The sequence below is a fragment of the Narcine bancroftii genome, chromosome 7, assembly GCF_036971445.1.
Source record: "Narcine bancroftii isolate sNarBan1 chromosome 7, sNarBan1.hap1, whole genome shotgun sequence".
Lineage (NCBI taxonomy): Eukaryota > Metazoa > Chordata > Chondrichthyes > Torpediniformes > Narcinidae > Narcine > Narcine bancroftii.
In genome coordinates this window covers 177,691,312-177,710,897 of record NC_091475.1, presented here as the reverse complement: position 1 = coordinate 177,710,897, position 19,586 = coordinate 177,691,312, and the positions used below count along the sequence as shown (strand labels likewise).

The following is a 19,586-nucleotide window of genomic DNA, read 5'->3' as shown; positions in this document are numbered from 1 at the left end:
GAGCTTTTTTGTTCATTCCAAATGGCTTTGATTTCATAGTAATTATATGAAATATAAAAAAATCTTCAGATGCAAATTGAGTAAAACAATACCTTCACCGTGTCTTTGTTTCTTTTTAATGTTTTATTTTAATGGCTGTGGTCCAGGTTATAAATTATTGTCAAATCATAGCGCAAATGGTCAGGGATTTAGCAGGAAGTATGCTCGATGAAGTGAGAATGGGCATGGCATCCAAAGCAGTACCATGATTGCCAGCAACAATTTAATCACTAAGGAGGCCATTTTTGGTTGGTTGTTTTTGAAATGTGCTTCTCTCTCCTCCCGACCCTACCCAACACATAATTTCAGATAACAATCCTAACAGTAAGTTTTAAAATCTACATAGTAAAATAAAATTAAAATCAATCAGCTTCAGAGCGTCTGTTCACACTGTGCTCAAAATATTAGATAGTGATACATCTTTTTAACTTTGGATTATTGAAAGTATAATACATCATCTCAGGAACCAATTCTATTGTTATTACAGTAATATCTTTTCACATTGAAACATCAAGGAGTTGATAATCCCGGTAAATATATGTAGCGATTTATTACGGTATTGCTTAATGCATATAAAATGAAATAAATAGTTTCACAGTTTAGAAATGGAGGCAAACATCTTCAAATAATTTAACCACCATAAAATATCCACACATAAATACATCAGAAAGATAAAAAGGTCAGCCGCGGTAATATGCTGCTTTAGACCCGACACGGCACGGGAAATGAAAAGGGGATAAGGTCCGACGAGGTCAGCCTCTTCTCAGGACAGTTCGTGCAAAACTCACCGACCCTGGAGAACAAATCTGAAGGTAAAAATTGTAAGAAGCTTTGACGTTAACGCATTGACAGCAACAAGGAATTGCCTGAGAAACATACTGTTCTTTGAAGTGGCTCCATGTGCAATCCGTTAGACGTCGCTGGGAGACCGCGCTCGGAGTAAGATGTTGGGGGGAACACAGCCGCAACAGACGAGCCACAGCGCCTTCTGGATCTCCTGGTTTCGGAAGGCATAGATAACAGGGTTGATGATGGAGTTATAGGTGGCTGGAAGCAGGGTGGCGTAGGTGTAGATGCTTGGGTAGGTGTAATCTGCTATCAAGCAGTAAACGGTGAAAGGCATCCAGCAGGCAGCGAAGGTGCCCAGTATGATGGCCAAGGTGGAGACACCTTTCCTGGTGGTCACATAGTGGGACGTGGCCAGGAAGTGGTGCTGAAGGGCGATCTGATGGGCGTGTCTCATCACTATCTTACAGATCTGGATGTAGAGTTGGAGCATCATCGCGAACATGAGCAGGAAGGACACAGACAGCACGGCCACGTTGTTTTTGGTGAGGGGCTTGATGACGCTGCAGGTGGATTCATCCTTCAGGCAGTTCCAGCCCAGGACAGGTAAAAAGCCCAGACAGGTGGACACCCCCCACAACACGACGAGCATCACGTAGGTGAAGGTGACCGTCCTTTCCGAGTTGTAAGTCAATGCATAATAGAGCGAGAGGTAGCGGTCGATGGTGATGGCCATCAGGCTGCAGATGGAGGCGGAGAACGAGGCGACCACCAGCCCCAAGGTCACCAGCCTGACCGCGTCCGAGTGCAGCAGGTAGGCGAAGGCGAAGTTGGCGATCAGCCCCACGCCTGCCAGGAGGTCGGCCACGGCCAGGCTCCCGATCAGAACGAACATGGGGGCTCGCAGGCTGGGGCTGTGGAAGATGGTCACCACCACCACGGCGTTCTCGCACGAGATGACAGTTCCCGAAGTGCAGAGCAGGATGTCCCAAGGATTCACGCCGTCCGGGAACGGCACCACCGAGGCGCCCGCTGCAGAGGTGTTCTCGGCAGACTGAGCCAGCCACAGACCATGTTCACGGGACGTGTTTTGCAAGTCTTGGTTCATTATCTTTCCCTTCGGCTCGGCCTAACGCTAGCAAAGAGAGGTGCACACTCAGGGTTACTGCAAACAGCCACTATTCACGTGAAATCAAACGCGCCCCCTTCTCCCATTCCCAGATCGCTCTCTCGCGATTGAGAACTGTCCCCGAACAATCTGGCACAAATAGTTCAAACCTTCCAAGCACTCTGCGGGTTACCTTGGTTGTCTGGTGCATCGCCCCCATCTGCTTCTTCTCACTGCACCATCGCCCCTTGCGCCTCTCCTCTCCGTCTCCCCCACGGCCGCCGGTCCCAACAGCCGGGCTCAAGTCCTTTGTGCGTGGCCGCAGGTCGCTTGCGGCGCTGCTGCTCGAGGTTCGGCGGTGCGGCGCATCGCTCAATGAGCTTCCTGGATGTGCGAGGTGTAGCGGCTGAATCACTGCACCGACGTCACCCACAGCAACAAGAGCAAGGCAGCGGCAGCCAGACGGAGCATGCATTAAAGAGACCCCTGCGCTGTCCTCACTCTGAGAATTCAATAGCGGAGGACGTGGTTCGCGCCGGGTGCATCTCATGATCAGGAAACGAGAAATAACATTTAAAAATGCAGTTGCCCACCTCTGCAGGGAAGTTTTACTCTAACTAGATGACTGGCCGCAGAGCATTCTGACCATTGACAGGATTGTTGCACACTGTCTCCAGAAACCTTTTTCTTTCCACTCGCGTACCACTTTAAGTATTTCTTATGCCATAGGTGCTCTGTGATTAGTAAGGGGTTACTTAAAGTGGTACGTGAGTGGAAAGAAAAAGGTTGGGAACCACAGCAAGGAAACGGAAAACGTGGACCGACCATTTATCTCCATGGATGCTGCCTGACCCGTTGAGTCCCTCCAGCCTCTCTTTGTTCATTCAAGATTCCAGCAGCTGCAGGTTTTGTGTTTCCCCAGTGCACCCTATTCTAAATGCAGCCACTACATCCACGTTAAAAGCGCTCACCAGAGGAGGACAGCCGGAGAGCGGCACTTTAGTTTGTTGTTAACAAAACGCAACAATCTCAAAAGATTCAGCAAGCTTGCCCTTCGGTCATACCTAAAGTTACAAGCCGACATATTTATCACCATACCCAGAAGACTACTATCAGGTGCAATTATTTCAAATATTTGTAAGTGGTTTATTGCAATGGATCTTTATAAAATTAACAGATGAGGCACAAGAGGTGTTTTACAAATAAATTAATCTATTCTGAACGAATAGATTTACCAATTTAGTCTCTTCCAGTGCAGGGGATAACTGCAATGGATGCATGTAAATTTGCATATGCTATCCAGTTAGAACAGGCATATGGGTGGCGTGGTTAGTGCAATGCTATTACTGTTTGGATGGCAGTCTCTTCAGTCTAAGGCGCCTGCAAGCTCACACCAAGACACAAGAGCAACTTGTCCTTGAACTACTCTTTGCAGATGATGCCGCTTTAGTTGCCCATTCAGAGCCAGCTCTTCAGCGGATGACGTCCTGTTTTGCGGAAACTGCCAAAATGTTTGGCCTGGAAGTCAGCCTGAAGAAAACTGAGGTCCTCCATCAGCCAGCTCCCCACCATGACCACCAGCCCCCCCGACATCTCCATCGGACACACTGAACTCAAAATGGTCAACCAGTTTACCTACCTCGGCTGCACCATTTCATCTGATGTAAGGATTGACAAAGAGATAGACAACAGACTCGCCAAGGCAAATAGCGCCTTTGGAAGACTACACAAAAGAGTCTGGAAAAACAAACACCTGAAGAAACAAACAAAGATCAGCGTGTACAGAGCTGTTGTCATACCCATGCTCCTGTTCAGCTCCGAATCATGGGTCCTCTACCGGCATCACTTATGGTTCCTAGAATGCTTCCATCAGCGCTGTCTCCGCTCCATCCTCAACGTTCATTAGAATGACTCCATCACCAACATTGAAGTACTAGAGCTGGCAGAGTCCGCAAGCATCAAATCCATGCTGCTGAAGACCCAATTGAGCTGGGTGGGTCACGTCTCCAGAATGGAGGACCATCGCCTTCCCAAGCTCTCCACTGGCCACCGAGACAGAGGTGCACCAAAGAAGAGGTACAAGGACTGCTTATCTCTTGGTGCCTGCCACATTGACCACCACCAATGGGCTGATATCGCCTCCAACCATGCATCTTGGCACCTCACAGTTCGGCGGGCAGCAACCTCCTTTGAAGAAGACCGCAGAGCCCACCTCACTGATAAAAGACAAAGGAGGACAAACCCAACCCCAACCAACCAATTTTCCCTTGCAACCGTGCCTGCCTGTCCCGCATCGGACTTGTCAGTCACCAACGAGCCTGCAGCAGACGTGGACATACCCCTCCATAAATCTTCATCTGCGAAGCCAAGCCAAAGAAAAGAAAATTACTGTGGTGATATGTAATTACACCACTAGGTCACCAGTGGTCATCCCGGTGACCTTGTATATAAAGCAGTCCAGAGCTACAGTCTCACCTTCCTGGTTCATCTTGCAGAGAGACAAGACCTCTGAGTGTACATATTAGTTTATTAAATTGTACTGACAATAACCACACCAGCAGTGCAAGTATAAGACAGCTTTATTAAACTAATATGTACACTCAGAGGTCTTGTCTCTCTGAAAGACAAATCTGGAAGGCTAGACTGTAGCTCTGGACTGCTTTATATACAAGGTCACCGGGATGACCCCTGGTGACCTAGTGGTGTAATTACATATCACCACAATTACAACACCAGCGCTGTCTGTAGGGAGTTTGTATGTTCTCACCGTGTCCATGTGGGCTCCATCTGGGTGCTCAATTTACTTCCCACCCTTCAAAACATTGGTTTGTAGGTTTTTTGGGGTTTAATTGGGCAACACAGGCTCATTGGCCGGAAGGGTGTCTTTTACCGTGCTGTATGTCTAATTTTAAAGATTTAGATGGAAGCAGGAAATAAATAGATTATTTACCACTCATCTGGAGTTCAGAACAGGTAAGTGTACAGACATACACTTTGGCCCTATGACAAAGGTAAGAAACTAGCATTGTAATAAACAAAGGGGCTTGAGAATCCACGCACATTAATCATTAAGAGATAGCAATTCTGAAAGGTCATCAAAAAGTCTAGTGGAGCATGAGGAAGGCACACCAGTGCCTCCGCTTTCTAAAGAGTCTGACGAGATTTGGCATGTGGTCAGATACTTTCCCAAACTTCTGATGCACTGAGGAAAAGATACTGACTGGTTGCATCACAGCCTGCTTTGTGCCAAGGAACACAAAAAGCTGCACAAGGTAGCAAATTTGGCCAAGTCCACTACAGGTTCTGATCTCCCTGAGATATCTATGTGAGGCGCTGCCACAAGAAGGCAGCCAGTATCCTAAAGGATTCCCATCACCTGTCACAACCTCTTCTCACTGCGACCTTCAGGCAGAAAATCAGCATCTCAAGGTTCAAGAACAGTTTATTTCCATCAGCTATTAGACTCTTGAACCTCCCCTTTGTAAATTAATCATGGTCTGTCTTACTATTGCAAGTCATTTTTTGCATTAGGATTTCTGTGAATATTTATTGTCTCTTTTAATTTAATTCAATTGGTCATCATTATCATTCAAAGAATATTTGCAGTTATTTTCCAAAGTCTGAATGCAGAAGAAGGAAATTATCCTTTGGTTGTACCAGTTGTGGTCAGCCCCACCTCAAGTACATGTTAGGGTTTGGGCACTGCATCTCAAGAAGGATGTGTCCTTGAAATGGAGATTCACCAGAATTACAATTAATAGCTTAACATTATGAGGGTAGATTGTACTGAGTAGGTTACAGATGCCTCAGCCATAAGTTAGAGTACTTGAAATGTTAAACTGGTTTAATAAACTAAATAGAGCTAAACTATTTTTTTCCATTGGGGCCTCAGGGGAAAATAATCTCAAATTAGAACAAGGCTGATTCAGGAGCATATAATTACAAGGCTTTTTTTTATACAAGGGGTGGTGGAAATCTAGAATTTTCCTAATAAAACTGTGGATGCCAGGATAATTAGGATTTGCAAGACACGAAGATAAAAATTATTTTATTCTGTACAAAAATCAAAGAATGTGGGTCAGAGATTTAAGAATAAAACTGCCATGTACTGGACAAGTTTTAATCAAATAGCAAAATGGGGTTATGGAGCTACTTCTGTCCTTGATATTCATTTGAAACAAAGGACATTTTTACTTTAAAGAATAGTACATTTGATATTCTTTTGTATACTAACTAAACCATCCTCTCAATCTTTATTGGCTTATTTCTCTATGCTCAAGGGAATGGAACTGTAGGAGGTAGTTTCTATATTTTTATATTTAGTGATACAGCACAGGAACAGGCCCTTCCTGCTCACAAGCCTGTGCCATCCTATTACAACCATGTGACCAATTTACACACTGCAGTGAACTGGAATTCACTGTCTGTGTATTGTTCAGATGGCTGGCTCCACCCTCACCTACCCCAATATAAACCCTTGTTTTCCCTCCTTACCTCAGATTCACCTGAGGTCTATTGTGTCTACCGGCCTTTGATTGTAAGCTATTAAAAGCATGTTTGTTCTCTTCACTTGTCTCTGAGTGCATTCAGTTGCAATACACACACTAACACATAACACATGTGTCTTTGGAATGTTGGACGATATTTGGGCACCCAGAGGAAGCCCACATAGTCATGGGCATAACGTATAGATTCCTTACAGAGGTGTGCTAGCTGCATCATGAACTGTGCTACCCCAAATAATATCTCCTTACTTTTCAGTGCTACTCAAAATTCACTTTTATTTGTCATCCTCTAATAAATCACTATAGAAACACAATCTGACAACATATGCTTTTAAGTAGCATGTCTCAATTTGCTGGGTTACTTCTCAATTAGTAATTATTTTGCAAATGCATCAAGCTCTTGGAGACAATTTTATAAAAATACATAATTGCTGTGGAATAGAAGAGTATGAAGAATTAAGGTGGGAGTAGGCCACACAGCCCTTCAGGTCTGCTCACCTTTCTAATCATTCGCTGATCTAATTATTGGTATCAGCATTACTTTCCCTTTGACCTGTGATAAAGCCTGAAAGTATTTCTAACTCCTCCACATCTCCCTAGGGTATGGAATTTTACATAATCATCAGTGAGGAGACACATGGCAGCAGAAAGGTCCCTGTACTGGGGGCACCGGAAGAACCAGCATAAGAAAAATTTTATTCTGAGTAGAACTCTAGAAGAAAAGGACTTCCCTTTAGGACAGTTGAGGAGAAATTTTTTCAGCCAGAGGGTGGAGAATCTGTGAAATTCATTGCCACAGATAACTGTGGAGGCCAAGTCATTTGGTACATTTAAAGCAGAGGTTGATAGGTACTTGATGAGTGAGAGCATCAAAGGTTATGGGGAGAATGCAGGAGAACAGGGTTGAAAGGAAAAGTACATCAGCCATGATTTGAATGGAGGAGCAGATGTGATGGACTGAATGGTCTAATTTGGCTCCTATGTCTCGCAGTCTTTTGGTCTAATTTGGCAGATGGTGGCTCCAGGAGCCTCCTCCAGCATAATAGAACAATGCCAAAAAATCCTGACGTTTCCAGACACATCAAAGTGAGTGCACACTATTGTTCAAATCTGAAAAATGAATATCCTCTTTATGTGGTGGTCTGATCTCTTTAAGCAAGGTACCACTAATTAGGAAATATAAAGCTGTAGCTAGTTCTGCAGTAATTGGAGCAGGAATTTATTGTTGTGTTCCTGGCTGAGAGACATACACCACAGCATGTGAAAAGGTTTTACATGTCATCTGGGCTTCCCAATATGTCAGAAGTAAATCACAAAAATCTGCAGACATCATGGTTGAAGTAAAAACACAAAATGCTGGAGAAACTCGGCAGGTCAAGTAGTGTCCTTTTTGTAGCAAAAGTAAAAATATATAACTGATGTTTCGGGCTTGAGCCCTTCATCAAGGTATGCAAAAATGTCAGTGGGCATCCAAAGAAAATGATGGGGAGGGAGAAGGGGGGGGTGGCAAATGCAGGAGATGATAGGTAGAGAATGGAGGGAGAGGACAGCAGTGATGAGGGAGAGAAGAGATGGCTGGGTGGGTGGAAGGGAAGGGAGAACTGGAAAAACTGGAAAGGGGGAGATGGTTGTGGTATTGTGAAGAGGATCACTTGGTTTGTATTGGGGATTTTATTTTAAGGAGCCAGATCAAAATCTACTGATTAAATGATGAAGTGTTAATGCCTGTATCCTCTACTGAGAGGTGAAGTTGTTGAGGCTGAGCAGGGAGATTCCCCCATTCGTCTTCCTCCTGTTCCTGCTGCTCTCTGGACTCTGCCTCATGGCCCTCGGCCTCTGGAACTTCTTGGTGTTCTTTCTGTCTTCAATCAGCAAGGTTGCACAGCATGCAGGAGGCACTGATGATCTCTCTGTCACTGCCCGGTAGGAACTGCAACCCTCATCCAGGTGCAAAGTCTCATCTTCAGGACACATGGAGCACTTTCCACTATGATCCTGGGTCTCTTTATAGCTGCACTGAACTGTTGTCGTTTCAAGTGCTCAAGCCAGGGAAGTAAAGGGTAGCTCTTATTCCCCAGGATCTGTTCTTCCAGACAGTGCTGGCCACTGCAAACATCTGGCAGTGCTAACTCCCTCAGGATAAAGGAGCTTCCCAGAAAAAGAGCATTCACCGTGACCAAATTCTTTGTGTGATCCATAAAGACCTGTAAATCTAAGGTGTGGAAACCGTTCTTGTTCACAGAAAAGCTTGAATTATTAAGGGGACCCTTTAGTAGCAACCAAATACATTGTTCAGATGATGCCTCGGCATAAACTTTGGTAGTTAGGCTCTTCACTGATGGAGAGCTTGGTCTCAGATTTGTACATCACCCAATGTGGATTGTTGAAGCTTCAACTGAATGAGAATTTTGACAGGTCTCTCTGTCAATTTTAGCTTTTTCTGTGGGCTTTGGAATGTTGTTTGAGATGCTTGTCCTGAAAGTGTTCTGTCAGGATTCGGGGTGTCGGTTCCTTTAAATAGTGAAACAAACACCAACTAATATCAACCCAGTTCCACTGATAATGTTCCAAGACAGAAGTAACCGGAGCTTTCCTTTCCAATCTGTCAGCTTTGGATGAAAAGACTATTATATGAATAACAATGTCATTTAGGATGAACATGATGCTGGGGAAATGTTAAGTATGCTAACAGAAATGCATGTTATAGTTTTAAGTGTAATTTCAGCCAGAAATGATCTACAGAAGAACGCACTCCAGATAAAATTAAAATTGGATCACATGACACTAAAAAACAAGTACCCTGAACTGTGCAATCCAGTTTCTAGATTATGAGCACTGAAAGTGAGTTATCCTGACTAGAATTATTTTAAATTCTTGAACATTTTAGCTTCAGAAGGCTGCAAAAGAAGCAGGAATGTTTTTGTTGAGCTTGCTCAGGTCTTCTCTGGCACAACATGAAATGTTGAAATCAGAGATCAAAGTGGGGGTGCTGTGGAGAAATAAAGGGACGAGCCACTGAAACTCAGGGTCATACTTGCTGAATGAACAGAGGTGGTCTACAAAATCTAATCTGTATTTTGTTTCCCCAGTGTGAAATGTGAGTGAATGTTTAGAAAAGTACAAATAAAATTGGTGCTTCTTGAAACAGAATTTTGGCCCCTTGAAGCAGATTTTCAAGAACCATAGTATTTTGCTTTTGGAATCTCACAATTAGCCTGCTGTTTAATGATTTAACAATAAAATCAAAAATATAAAACATGAATATTATACTGATAAAATGGAAAATGCAATGCTTATGCCTTATTACACTGAAACAACTCTCTTTGCTAGATACTTAATTAATAGCTTTATTAGATAGTTGAAGAATAACAGTTCAACGTTGTGAAAGTGTTGGGTATTTCTACTTGGATTTAGAGTGTAGTGGCTGTGTAGCAGGCCGAGTGGGCACACAGAGTGGTATCACAAACAGTTGCCGGCGTGGCTCTTCGGCAGGCGCGTGGAGCCATAGACTGGACCGCTGGGTACTCACCTGGTTGAGGTGATACAACACTACACTGACCGTACTCCTACCAGCCTACTGCAGGGGGCAACCACTGTACCTGCAGGTAGGTAACCTGGAAGGATGGTTTCACCTGTCGACTGTCAATCACCGGCCTGTATAAAGACCTGAGCCTGCCCCTTCGGGGGGTCAGTCAGAATTGGAGCCAGCAAAAATACTAAGACTGGTCTACAACGTTTAAGCTAATTAAAGCCTATTGTACAGTGTGTGAACTTTGCGTCAGAATTATACACACATCAGCGCTCACAATTTAAATAGCTTAAAATGAAAAGGACCATGGAAAAATTCCTCACCATCGAGATGCTGGATATCGACCCTCAACACCCGGATGCTCCAGCATACTTCGAGATCTGGAAGCATGTGATTAAGGTGATCATCCACACACAGGCTGAGGACATCAACACTAACCAGAAGAGACTTGTGGGACATCGCAGCAAGCAGGGCCCATGCACTTTCCAGGCTATCCGAGACTGCACGGATTTTGAACCAGTGATGGTCATCCTCGAAGGCATGTATCAGCCCCTGCCAAACATACTCTACACCAGTACCTGCTCAGCATTAGGGTAAAGCAGCCAGGTGAGATGGTAGATGCTTACCTGGGGGCACTGTGAGAACTAGCACGCCCAACCATGATCGAAGCTGGGTTAACTGCTGGGGAGGTGGAGCAACTTGTCTGAGAAGCCTGCATGCGAGGGTTGTGGTCGAAGGTGATCCAACAGACACCGTTGGTGGAGAATAATGCCTCCCTTACCTGCGCCAGTGCGCAGTTCCAACAGCTTCAGGCGCTGCACGACACCCTTTGCCACCCAGGTGTCACGTGCCTGTACCACTTTATTAAGGCCTGGAACCTCCTCTTCACTGTCCAAGAAGTCCGGACCAGGACTGAGTCCTGTAGGGTCTGTGCAGAATGCAAACCGTGTTTCTTCCGCCCACCACAGGCCCATGTAGTGAAGGCCACTTGGTCCTTCAATCAACTCAACGTCGACTTCAAGGGACCTCTGCCTTCCACAAATAAGAATGGCTATTTCCTCTCAGTTATAGATCAATACTCTCGCTTTCCCTTCGCCATCCCTTGCCCTGACACCTCCACCGCCTCCATTATCAAGGCACTAGCGCTGATCTTCACCATGTTCGGATACCCGGCATTTACCCATAGAGTCCGGGAGTCCAGCTTCGTGAGAGAGGAGCTGCACCAGTACCTGGGGGTCCGAGGCATCGTGGCTCGTCATACGAATAGCTACAACCCCAGGGGCAACGTGCAGGTGGAGTGTGAAAACGGGGTAATCTGGAAGGCAGTCCTCCTGGCCCTGAGGTCAAAAGGCTGGTCCACCAACTATTGGCAAGAGGCCCTCCCTGAGGCACACCATGCCATGCAGTCGCTCCTGTGCACAGCTACTGTAAGGTAAAACATCATGAGATGGGAATGTGTAGGGAGTTACCCTGTACAGGGCAGTAACAAGAAGGGGAGGTGTCCTTGTACTCCTGTTAGGTAAAACATCATGAGATGGGACCGGAGAAGGAGTCACCCAGTACTAAGGAGTAACAGAATGCATCCTTGTACTTACAAGATAAGAGAGACATTGATGGATTGAGAGGCAGGAAGCTAGCAGGGAAAGGATAGCAACAGTTTAAGAGAGACATTGATGGATTGAGAGGCAGGAAGCTAGCAGGGAAAGGATAGCAACAGTTTTAGTCATTGGACAAGTAATGATATGATGATGTTCTAAGCATGTATCCAAGGGTATAAAAAATCACCATTTTGCTGATAACGGCAGAATGCATTCTCCGACTAACCTGGTTGGTCGCAAGTGTTACAATCCGGTAATAAAGAACAAAGAACCCTGATTTCGACTCAGCCTGGTGTTTGTCTCACTCATTCATGAACAAAGCAGACCTAACACTACCAATCAGACCCCTCATGAATGCCTTTTCTCTTGTCCTAGGAAATTGGCGACTAGCATCTCCCTGCCAGCGTGGCTGACTTCTCTGGGACCAGTACTCTTCCAAAAACACAAGGACCCACAGATCTGACCCCCTGGTCATGCATGGGGGTGTGAGGACACTGTCTTGACCAAGGACCTGGTACCAGCAGGGGCCCAGCCCTCTCACGCTGGGCACCCTTGGTCCATCTAGCATCCCCTGGGAGCCAACACTCCCTCTCTCTGCCTCTCCAGAGGACCCCACTCCCCATGGGCCCACCCCACACCTACACCCCCTCTCTGCCAGACACCATACTACCCACACCACCGGCCACTCCGGCCACCCTAGAGCACACCAACACTCAGGCAGCCCTCTACCTACTGACCATTGACCAGGAGCCTGTCCTGCAATGGTCCCAGAGGCACAGATGACTGCCGCACCACCTGAACCTGTAGAAACCCAGCACTGAGGACACAGCAACCCCCCCCCCCCACCCTGAGGATTCATTTTTAAAAAGGGGGTGAATGTGGTGATACAACCACTACACTGGCCACACTCCTACCAGCCTACTGCAGGGGCAACCACTGTACCTGCATGTAGGTGGTCCAGCAAAGATACTAAAACTGGTGTACAAAGTTTAAGCTAATTAAAGTTTGTTGTACAGTCTGTGCACTTTGCATCAGAATCATTCGCACAGCAGCGCTCACAAAAGTAGTGTCAAGTCACCAAATTATTGTTAGTGAGAGGAACAAGACCATTACCTACAACAATGATCATAGGATACTAGGCCCAGGTATGGTTTTCCTCCATTGTTTGAGTAATTCCTTTTGTCCTCCATCCCTGTCACATGAATGAGGTATCAAAGGTAGAAATGGGTTAAAATTAGGTTAAAAACTCGGAATGCTGGAGGAACTCATCAACTCATGTAGAGTCCATTTGAATTAAAGATATAGAACCAACATTTCCAACTCCAATCCTGAACTGTTTAGGATGCACAACATTTAACGTGAGATTTTTTCCATTTATGGGGTGCCCAGCTCTACAGGCGGACAAAGGCCAAAATACAACAATAATGTTGCCATTGTGTCTTGACCATGATTTTAATTCCAGGTTGATTACTGTTCCATAAAGTCCCTAAACCACCAAGCAGGCCTGAGGCATTTTTTCCATTTTAAATTACCATAAGGATCTGCATTATTTCTTTGAACCCAATGGTGACCTCCCTGTTCAAGTGCTCTACAGCAGAGTGATTCCTGGCGATGATGTTACTCCCACTCCTGTCCGTTGATTACCACCCCATCTCCTCCAACTTGACAGCTTTGGGAAAGAGCCTTCGATGAAACCTTAAATCCATGGCTGGAAATTCAAATGTCCTGCTGATGAAACTATGAATTCACATCCAAGATTCTCATCTAGGTTAAAGTAAATTGATACATTCTAGTGTTGGAAAATATATATTTTACACAAGATTAATTTATTTGCTATTACATATTTGATATCATAGAAAAACTAATTATATATTAAATTAATTCTTTCATTTGGTTGCTGGAATAGATATGATATATTAACATTACCATTACCAACCCACATCTCTTGAGTGGGTGAAAAAATACAAATTTCTAATTCTATCTCCAGCTCCATCACAACTCCGCCGTTGTTTTCACTCAGCATCAGCTTGATGATAATTGTTGAATACATGTTTAGCATAACAGCTAGCACACGTTCAGCATAGCGGTTAATGCAACGCTGCTACAGTGGTAGCAATCCAGGTTCAAATTTGGTGTTGTCTGTAAGGAGTTTGCATGATCTCCCCATGTCTGCGTGAGCTTTCTCCAGGTGCTCCAGTTTCCACCCACCATTCAAAATGTATGGGGTTCTAGCTCCAATAGGTGTAATTGGGTGGCACGGGCTCGTGGGCCGAAAGGACCTGTTACTGTGATGTTTGTCTAAATTTAAATTGAGCAGAGCTATCCAGAGAAATTCCAACTTGGGATATGCAACTCTACCAAATTCTTGTCTGTTCATCCTTTGAAATGGAACCCTGCTTGTCATCATCAGTAAAAAAGATGCTGGCCGTGAATTTTTGTGGTGAACCAAACCTACTCCATTCTCTTGAGGACAATGACCAAATGAAAGATCATCTTCTTTCTATGTGTACAGGTAAATCTGGAGGGGCTTTCCAGATTGGTCCATATTATATTAGCAAAAGGAAAATTATTCTCAAAACACTGGGGAATGAAATAGTGAAGAGTTTAGGTAGCAATAACTGAAAAGGCCACTGGGAATGTAAATTGGGTGGACTGGAAATCTGGGAATGATTTATACTGTAATTATCTCCCAGGAAACATCAAGCCCACTGAGCACATTAAGGTAAACAGTGAAACTGCATCTCATTTAACACTATTTATTTTATCTCTCAGCCAATCAGCTGCCTCTGACAACCTCAAGTCAAGTCAACTTTATTGTTATCTGATTGTCCCGTAATACCCAACAAAAAGCATTCTCCAGTCCTGGGTGAAAAACATGTAGACACGCAACCAGGCATAATACACATACAGACAAGCAATACATATGCAGGATAAGTATTTTGTCTATACAAATAAATATTGTTTTGTATACATGAGAATATTGGATGGTTAGTGTGAGCAGTTCCTTTGGTTGTTCATCATTCTCGCTGCCTGTGGGAAGAAGCTGTTCCTCAGCCTGGAGGTGCTGGCTCTGATACTCCTGTATCTCTTCCCTGACAGCAACAGCTGAAAGATGCTGTGTGCAGGGTGGAAGGAGTCCTCAATGGTTTTGGACACCCTCTTCAGACAATGATCCTGGTAGCTTATGTCAATGGGGGGAGGAGGGAGGGAGACTCCAGTGATCCCCTCTGCTACTCTTATGGTCCCGTGGATTGACCTCCGATCCATTTCTCTGCAGCAACCATACCACACTGTGATGCAGCCAACAAGGATGCTTTCAATAGAGCTCCGATAGAAGACTGACATAATGGTGGCCAATGCCCTTGGCCGCTTCAGTCTTCTTAGGAAAGGCAGTCACTATTGTACCTTCCTGACAAGTGAGAAGATAGTTCTCCAGTTAAGTGAAATCCAAGGAACTTGGTGCACTCCACTCTTTCTACTACAGAGCTGTTGATGTGTAGTGGAGGGTGGTCGTTCCTAGTCCTCCTGAAGTCCACCATCATCTATTTCATCTTGTCCACTTTGAGACTCAGGTTGTTGCTCTCGTACCATTTCACGAGATTTTCCATCTCTTCTCTGTAGTGAGATTCATTGTTGTTCCTAATGAGGCCAACTACTGTTATGTCATCTGCAAACCTGATGACACTGTTGGAACTGGATCAGATGATGCAGTTGTGGGTCAGTAGCGTGAACAGAAACAAACTGAGCACAGAGCCCTGAGATGCGCCAGTGCTCAGCATTCTGCTACTGACCTGGACAGACTGTGGTCTTTCCATTAGAAAGTCCAGAATCCAGTTACAGAGAGTGGTGTTGAGTCCCGGTGAGGGCCAGCCTCTGGGGAATGATTGTATTAAATGCCGAGCTGAAGTGAATGAACAATAGCCTGGCATTTGAAGCGTGGTTCTCCAGGTGCACCAGGATGGAGAGAAGTGATAAGGTTCTGTGGAATGGTTTCTTCTATAGGCGACTCTGGGAGGAGTGCTTTGATGCTTTCCATCATCAGATGATCAAAGCAATTCATAATGGTGAAGTTCAGTGCCACCGGGCAATAGTCATTCAGGCCTGTTATTGTCACCCTCTTGGATACCAGGATGTTGGTGGCCGTCTTGAACCCTGCGGGAAGGATGGACTGCTGCAGTGAGGAGTTGAAGATGTCCATGAAGATATTTTCTGGCTGTCATCCCATGCTCTATCATTTGTAAAATAAGTTAATAAAAACTTCACTGCTTAGATCCTAACCCATATTTTTTTTAAACTCTACTGATCTCCATTTGTTCCACACATTTATTTACGCTTCATCATTCTTTGTAAATCCTTCGAATTTTTAAAAAATATTCATAATTTTTCAAACTCAAAATGTCAACAATCCATAATAATCCATAATAATAAAGACACTACATTTTACAGTTATATACAAGCTTCACCCTTGAGTCCAATCCCCCCTCCCCCCCAACTCATCACAATTAATATATCCAGAGACAAATTTAAATGGACAATTACCCTGAAAAGAGTAACAGCAACAATAAATTAGTTCTCGTCCCTTATTCCTGTAACATTTTACAACATTCTTTTACCTTCTAGACCAGGGGTGGCCAACCTTTTAATTTTTAATTTAGACATACAGCGTGGTAACAGGCCATTTCAGCCCACGTGTCCATGCCACCCAATTAACCGACATCCTTTCACACTGTGATAGGCCATAGGTGTTAATGAGGATGTTCTTTAGAGCCATATATTCACCTTCCTCTGGTGGCGCCTGGTTGAGGTCATCGACTCGTGAAGCGGACTCCTGGTCCAGTGAGCTGACAACAAAGAAGAATTTTGTGGAATCCAAGGTTATCTGCTTGGGGTGGAACTGGGCCTCCGCTTAGCCAAACCAAGTGCGGGGCCTGTTTGTCCGGAAAGTGAGCAGCTTTAACGCAATGGCACCTACAGCTGTGGGGTCCATTGTGCCGAGACTTCAGAACATGGAGACTCGTCGGGGTCACCGGTGTAGTGGGTTGTGCGTGAGCACAGCGAAAGAATTGAGACAACAGGCTGTGAGCTTGTTTAGCACAACTGATTCACTTTGAAGTTCGTGCTGCAGCCCTTAAGGCTGTCCAGAGCCCACCCCTCGCGTCCCAAAACTTACATCATGCTGATGTAAGCATGTACACACACTTCTGATTTGCACTGGAAGAGAAGGACTTACAACGCCATCTTTGCTGCAGCTGCCCCGCTGACCGCTCGCGACAAATGGGCTTGGTTTGCCACTGCTATTATGTGCGCTGCCACAACCCACCAAAATATATATAAATAAAAATAACATTATTAATGATTACTATTGGCCAATATTTATAGTACAGGAGTTCTGCAGAATTAGAGAGGTCCCAAATAATCTAATTTTTAATCAGGAATATGGATTTACCAAATTATCACAATTGAAACAAGAGTAATCAAGAAAATAAGGACAATTTGATTAACGGTTCACCTGGTCTAACAGCTTCCATTCAAGGATTTTAAAGGAAGTTGGTGACAATATTACAGGTTGTCCAGAGCTTTTGGATAGAAAAAATTTCACCCTCTGGTGTAAAATATAGTAAATGTGACCCAACATCACAATATCCAGTCGGAACCACTTAGCATGTCCAGGATTACTAACTGTAGATGGATTTTTGAGGAGAATTTTTCAGAGTGAATTGAATCATTTTCACTTTCATGGTGGCAAGAGCAGACAGAAACAAATATGTTTTCAGGAATGCTCTTTCCCCAGGTTTTATTCAGGCTGGGTATGACATGTGTCTGGGTCTCTACAACTAGCCTTCAACCAATGCCCAGAGCAAAACTTACCTGAGAAAATAAAATGACCACGTGATTTCATCTTGCTGCTACTACTGAAATTAAGGGTTCTAACTTAAAATGTATCCACTCATGAGGCAACAGTACAGGACACATGTCTTTCTAATCTTCCCCACACACCAACAAATACCTGGACCTGTAGGGTCAGGTTGCTGGTGATGTGGAATGCATCATTCCTCCAGGAGATTTGAATTTATTTCCCTTCACATCTGAACAAATTAGTGTGCCGGTACACCATTAGGCAGGCGAACTGGCAGCCAGCCAAAATGGCGCTATCAGGGGTTTCATCCCAACCTCGGCACTGGGCTCAGAAGCCCGCGCTTGGGGACCCAAGTGATGCCCTGGAGACGTCAGGGTCCCCCCAGCGCGGTGCTCAGCCAGGTCTGGGCTGGAAGTATAAGACCAGCCAGGCAGCCTGCAATAAATCAGTTTTTGCTCACTGAACTCAACTCGTCTGGTTGTGCGATCCTCCAGTTAGCAGTGTAGCCGCTGCTACAATTGGTGACCCTGATAGGTTCAAACGTCTTTGAATCCAATATGAACAACCCTTTGATCAATGCTATAGCCATCAAGCTTCCTGACTTCTGGGTTCAGGAGCTGGAGACCTGGTTCAGCCACGCAGAGGCTCAGTTTCACCTCTGTCAGATTTCATCAGATTCGACCAAGTTTTACCATGTGGTTGCCGCCCTGGACCAGACCACCGCCAACCGAGTGCTGCACCTTGTTCAGCACCCACCCATGGAAGATAAGTACGGGACCATCAAGCGGGTGCTTAATGGTTCTGTCGGCCTCTCCAGGCGCCAGCGTGCCACTCGGATGCTGCGTCTCGACGCCTTGGGAAACAGAACTCCAATCGGGTTGATGGACAAGATGCTTGCGCTCATGGACGATCACACCAATTGCCCCCTCTTCAAGCGCATCTTCCTCGGCCATCTGCTTGAAGACATCCAGCCATTACTGTCCCAGGAGAGCTTAGTCTACCCTAGGAAGGTCGCTCAAAAGGCTCAGGAGCTATGGCTCGAACGATTCCCGGAGGGCTCAGCAGTCCAGCAGGTTATGAGTCATGGGCATGACCATGCCAAGCCTTCCTCTAGCGCTGCAGTGGAACACACAGCCTCTGCAGGGGCCTCAAAGAGCATAGCCAGAAGCAAGTCAGTCACTTCAGGCCTCTGCTTCTTCCACCAGCGCTGGGGAACCAAGGCTCGGAGGTGTCGTCAGCCCTACTCGTTGCAGGGAAACGAGCAGGCCAGCTGCTGTTAATGGCTGCGGCGGATGGCCAAGAACACAGACTTCTCTACCTGCAGGATTCATTCAGTGGCCGACGCTTCCTCGTTGACACCGGGGCCCAGATTAGCGTCATCCCGGCCACAGCCATCGAGTCCCGGAACCGGATTCAAGGACCTTCCTTCCGTGCAGCCAATTTGATGAAGATCTGAATGTATGGAGACAAGACCGTCCATTTCCAGATCAGCCTGCAGAAGTTCTTGTGGAGGTTCACCGTTTCGTCCCTTCCAACTGCCATCCTGGGTGTTGACTTCCTCCTTGCCCACGGACTCCTGGTCAACATTCGAGGTAGGCAACTGGTAGATGCCCGTACCTTCCAATCCATTCGCCTCAACGCATCCCGCACAGAGCAGCCGCAGATGGCCATGGTCAGCATGCCCAAGGACGAGTTTCAGTGTATCCTGGATGAGTTCCCGTCCCTCCTCAAGCCGCAGTTCTCTGCTGCCTCATCATGCCATGGGGTGTTACATCCCCACCCAAGGCCCACCGGTCCATGCCAAGGCACGTCGGCTCCCACCGGATAAGGTCCAGATAGCAAAGGAAGAGTTCTCACATCTGCACGAGCTGGGGATCATTCGACGCTCCGACAGTCCTTGGGCCTCACCACTCCATCTGGTCCCGAAAGCCTCCGGCGCCTGGCGCCCCTGCGGAGATTATTGACGGCTTAACGACGTGACAGTACCTGACTGTTACCCGATCCCTCACATTCAGGACTTTACGGCCAACCTGCATGGCACAAGGGTATTCTCCAAGGTTGACCTGGTGTGCGGGCACCAAGGACATACCCAAAATAGCTATCATCACCCACTTTGGCTTGTTCGAGTTCCTACACATGCTGTTCGGGCTCAATAACGCTGCCC

General features: G+C 45.7%; 2 protein-coding genes across 3 annotated transcripts in view; both read right to left on the bottom strand.

The window, feature by feature from the left end:
* Nucleotides 1–694: 694 nt before the first annotated feature.
* Nucleotides 695–1,933, bottom strand: gpr12 (G protein-coupled receptor 12). The gene has a single exon (XM_069892519.1). The coding sequence runs from the start codon at nt 1,931–1,933 to the stop codon at nt 950–952; it is 984 nt and encodes a 327-aa protein (XP_069748620.1). The 3' UTR covers nt 695–949.
* Nucleotides 1,934–13,036: 11,103 nt separating this feature from the next.
* Nucleotides 13,037–19,586, bottom strand: part of wasf3b (WASP family member 3b) — a 246,852-nt gene continuing 240,302 nt past the window's right edge. Inside the window, exon 15 of one of the 2 annotated variants that reach the window (XR_011342254.1) lies at nt 13,037–13,329. The gene's annotated coding sequence lies outside the window, so the exon portion shown is untranslated. The remainder of the gene's footprint in view (nt 13,330–19,586) is intronic. The other variant, XR_011342250.1, reaches the window with a different exon arrangement.

Coding starts and splice junctions, on each gene's coding strand:
- gpr12 (XM_069892519.1), bottom strand. CDS start 1,933: ATGAACCAAGACTTGCAAAACACGTCCCGTGAACATGGTCTGTGGCTG.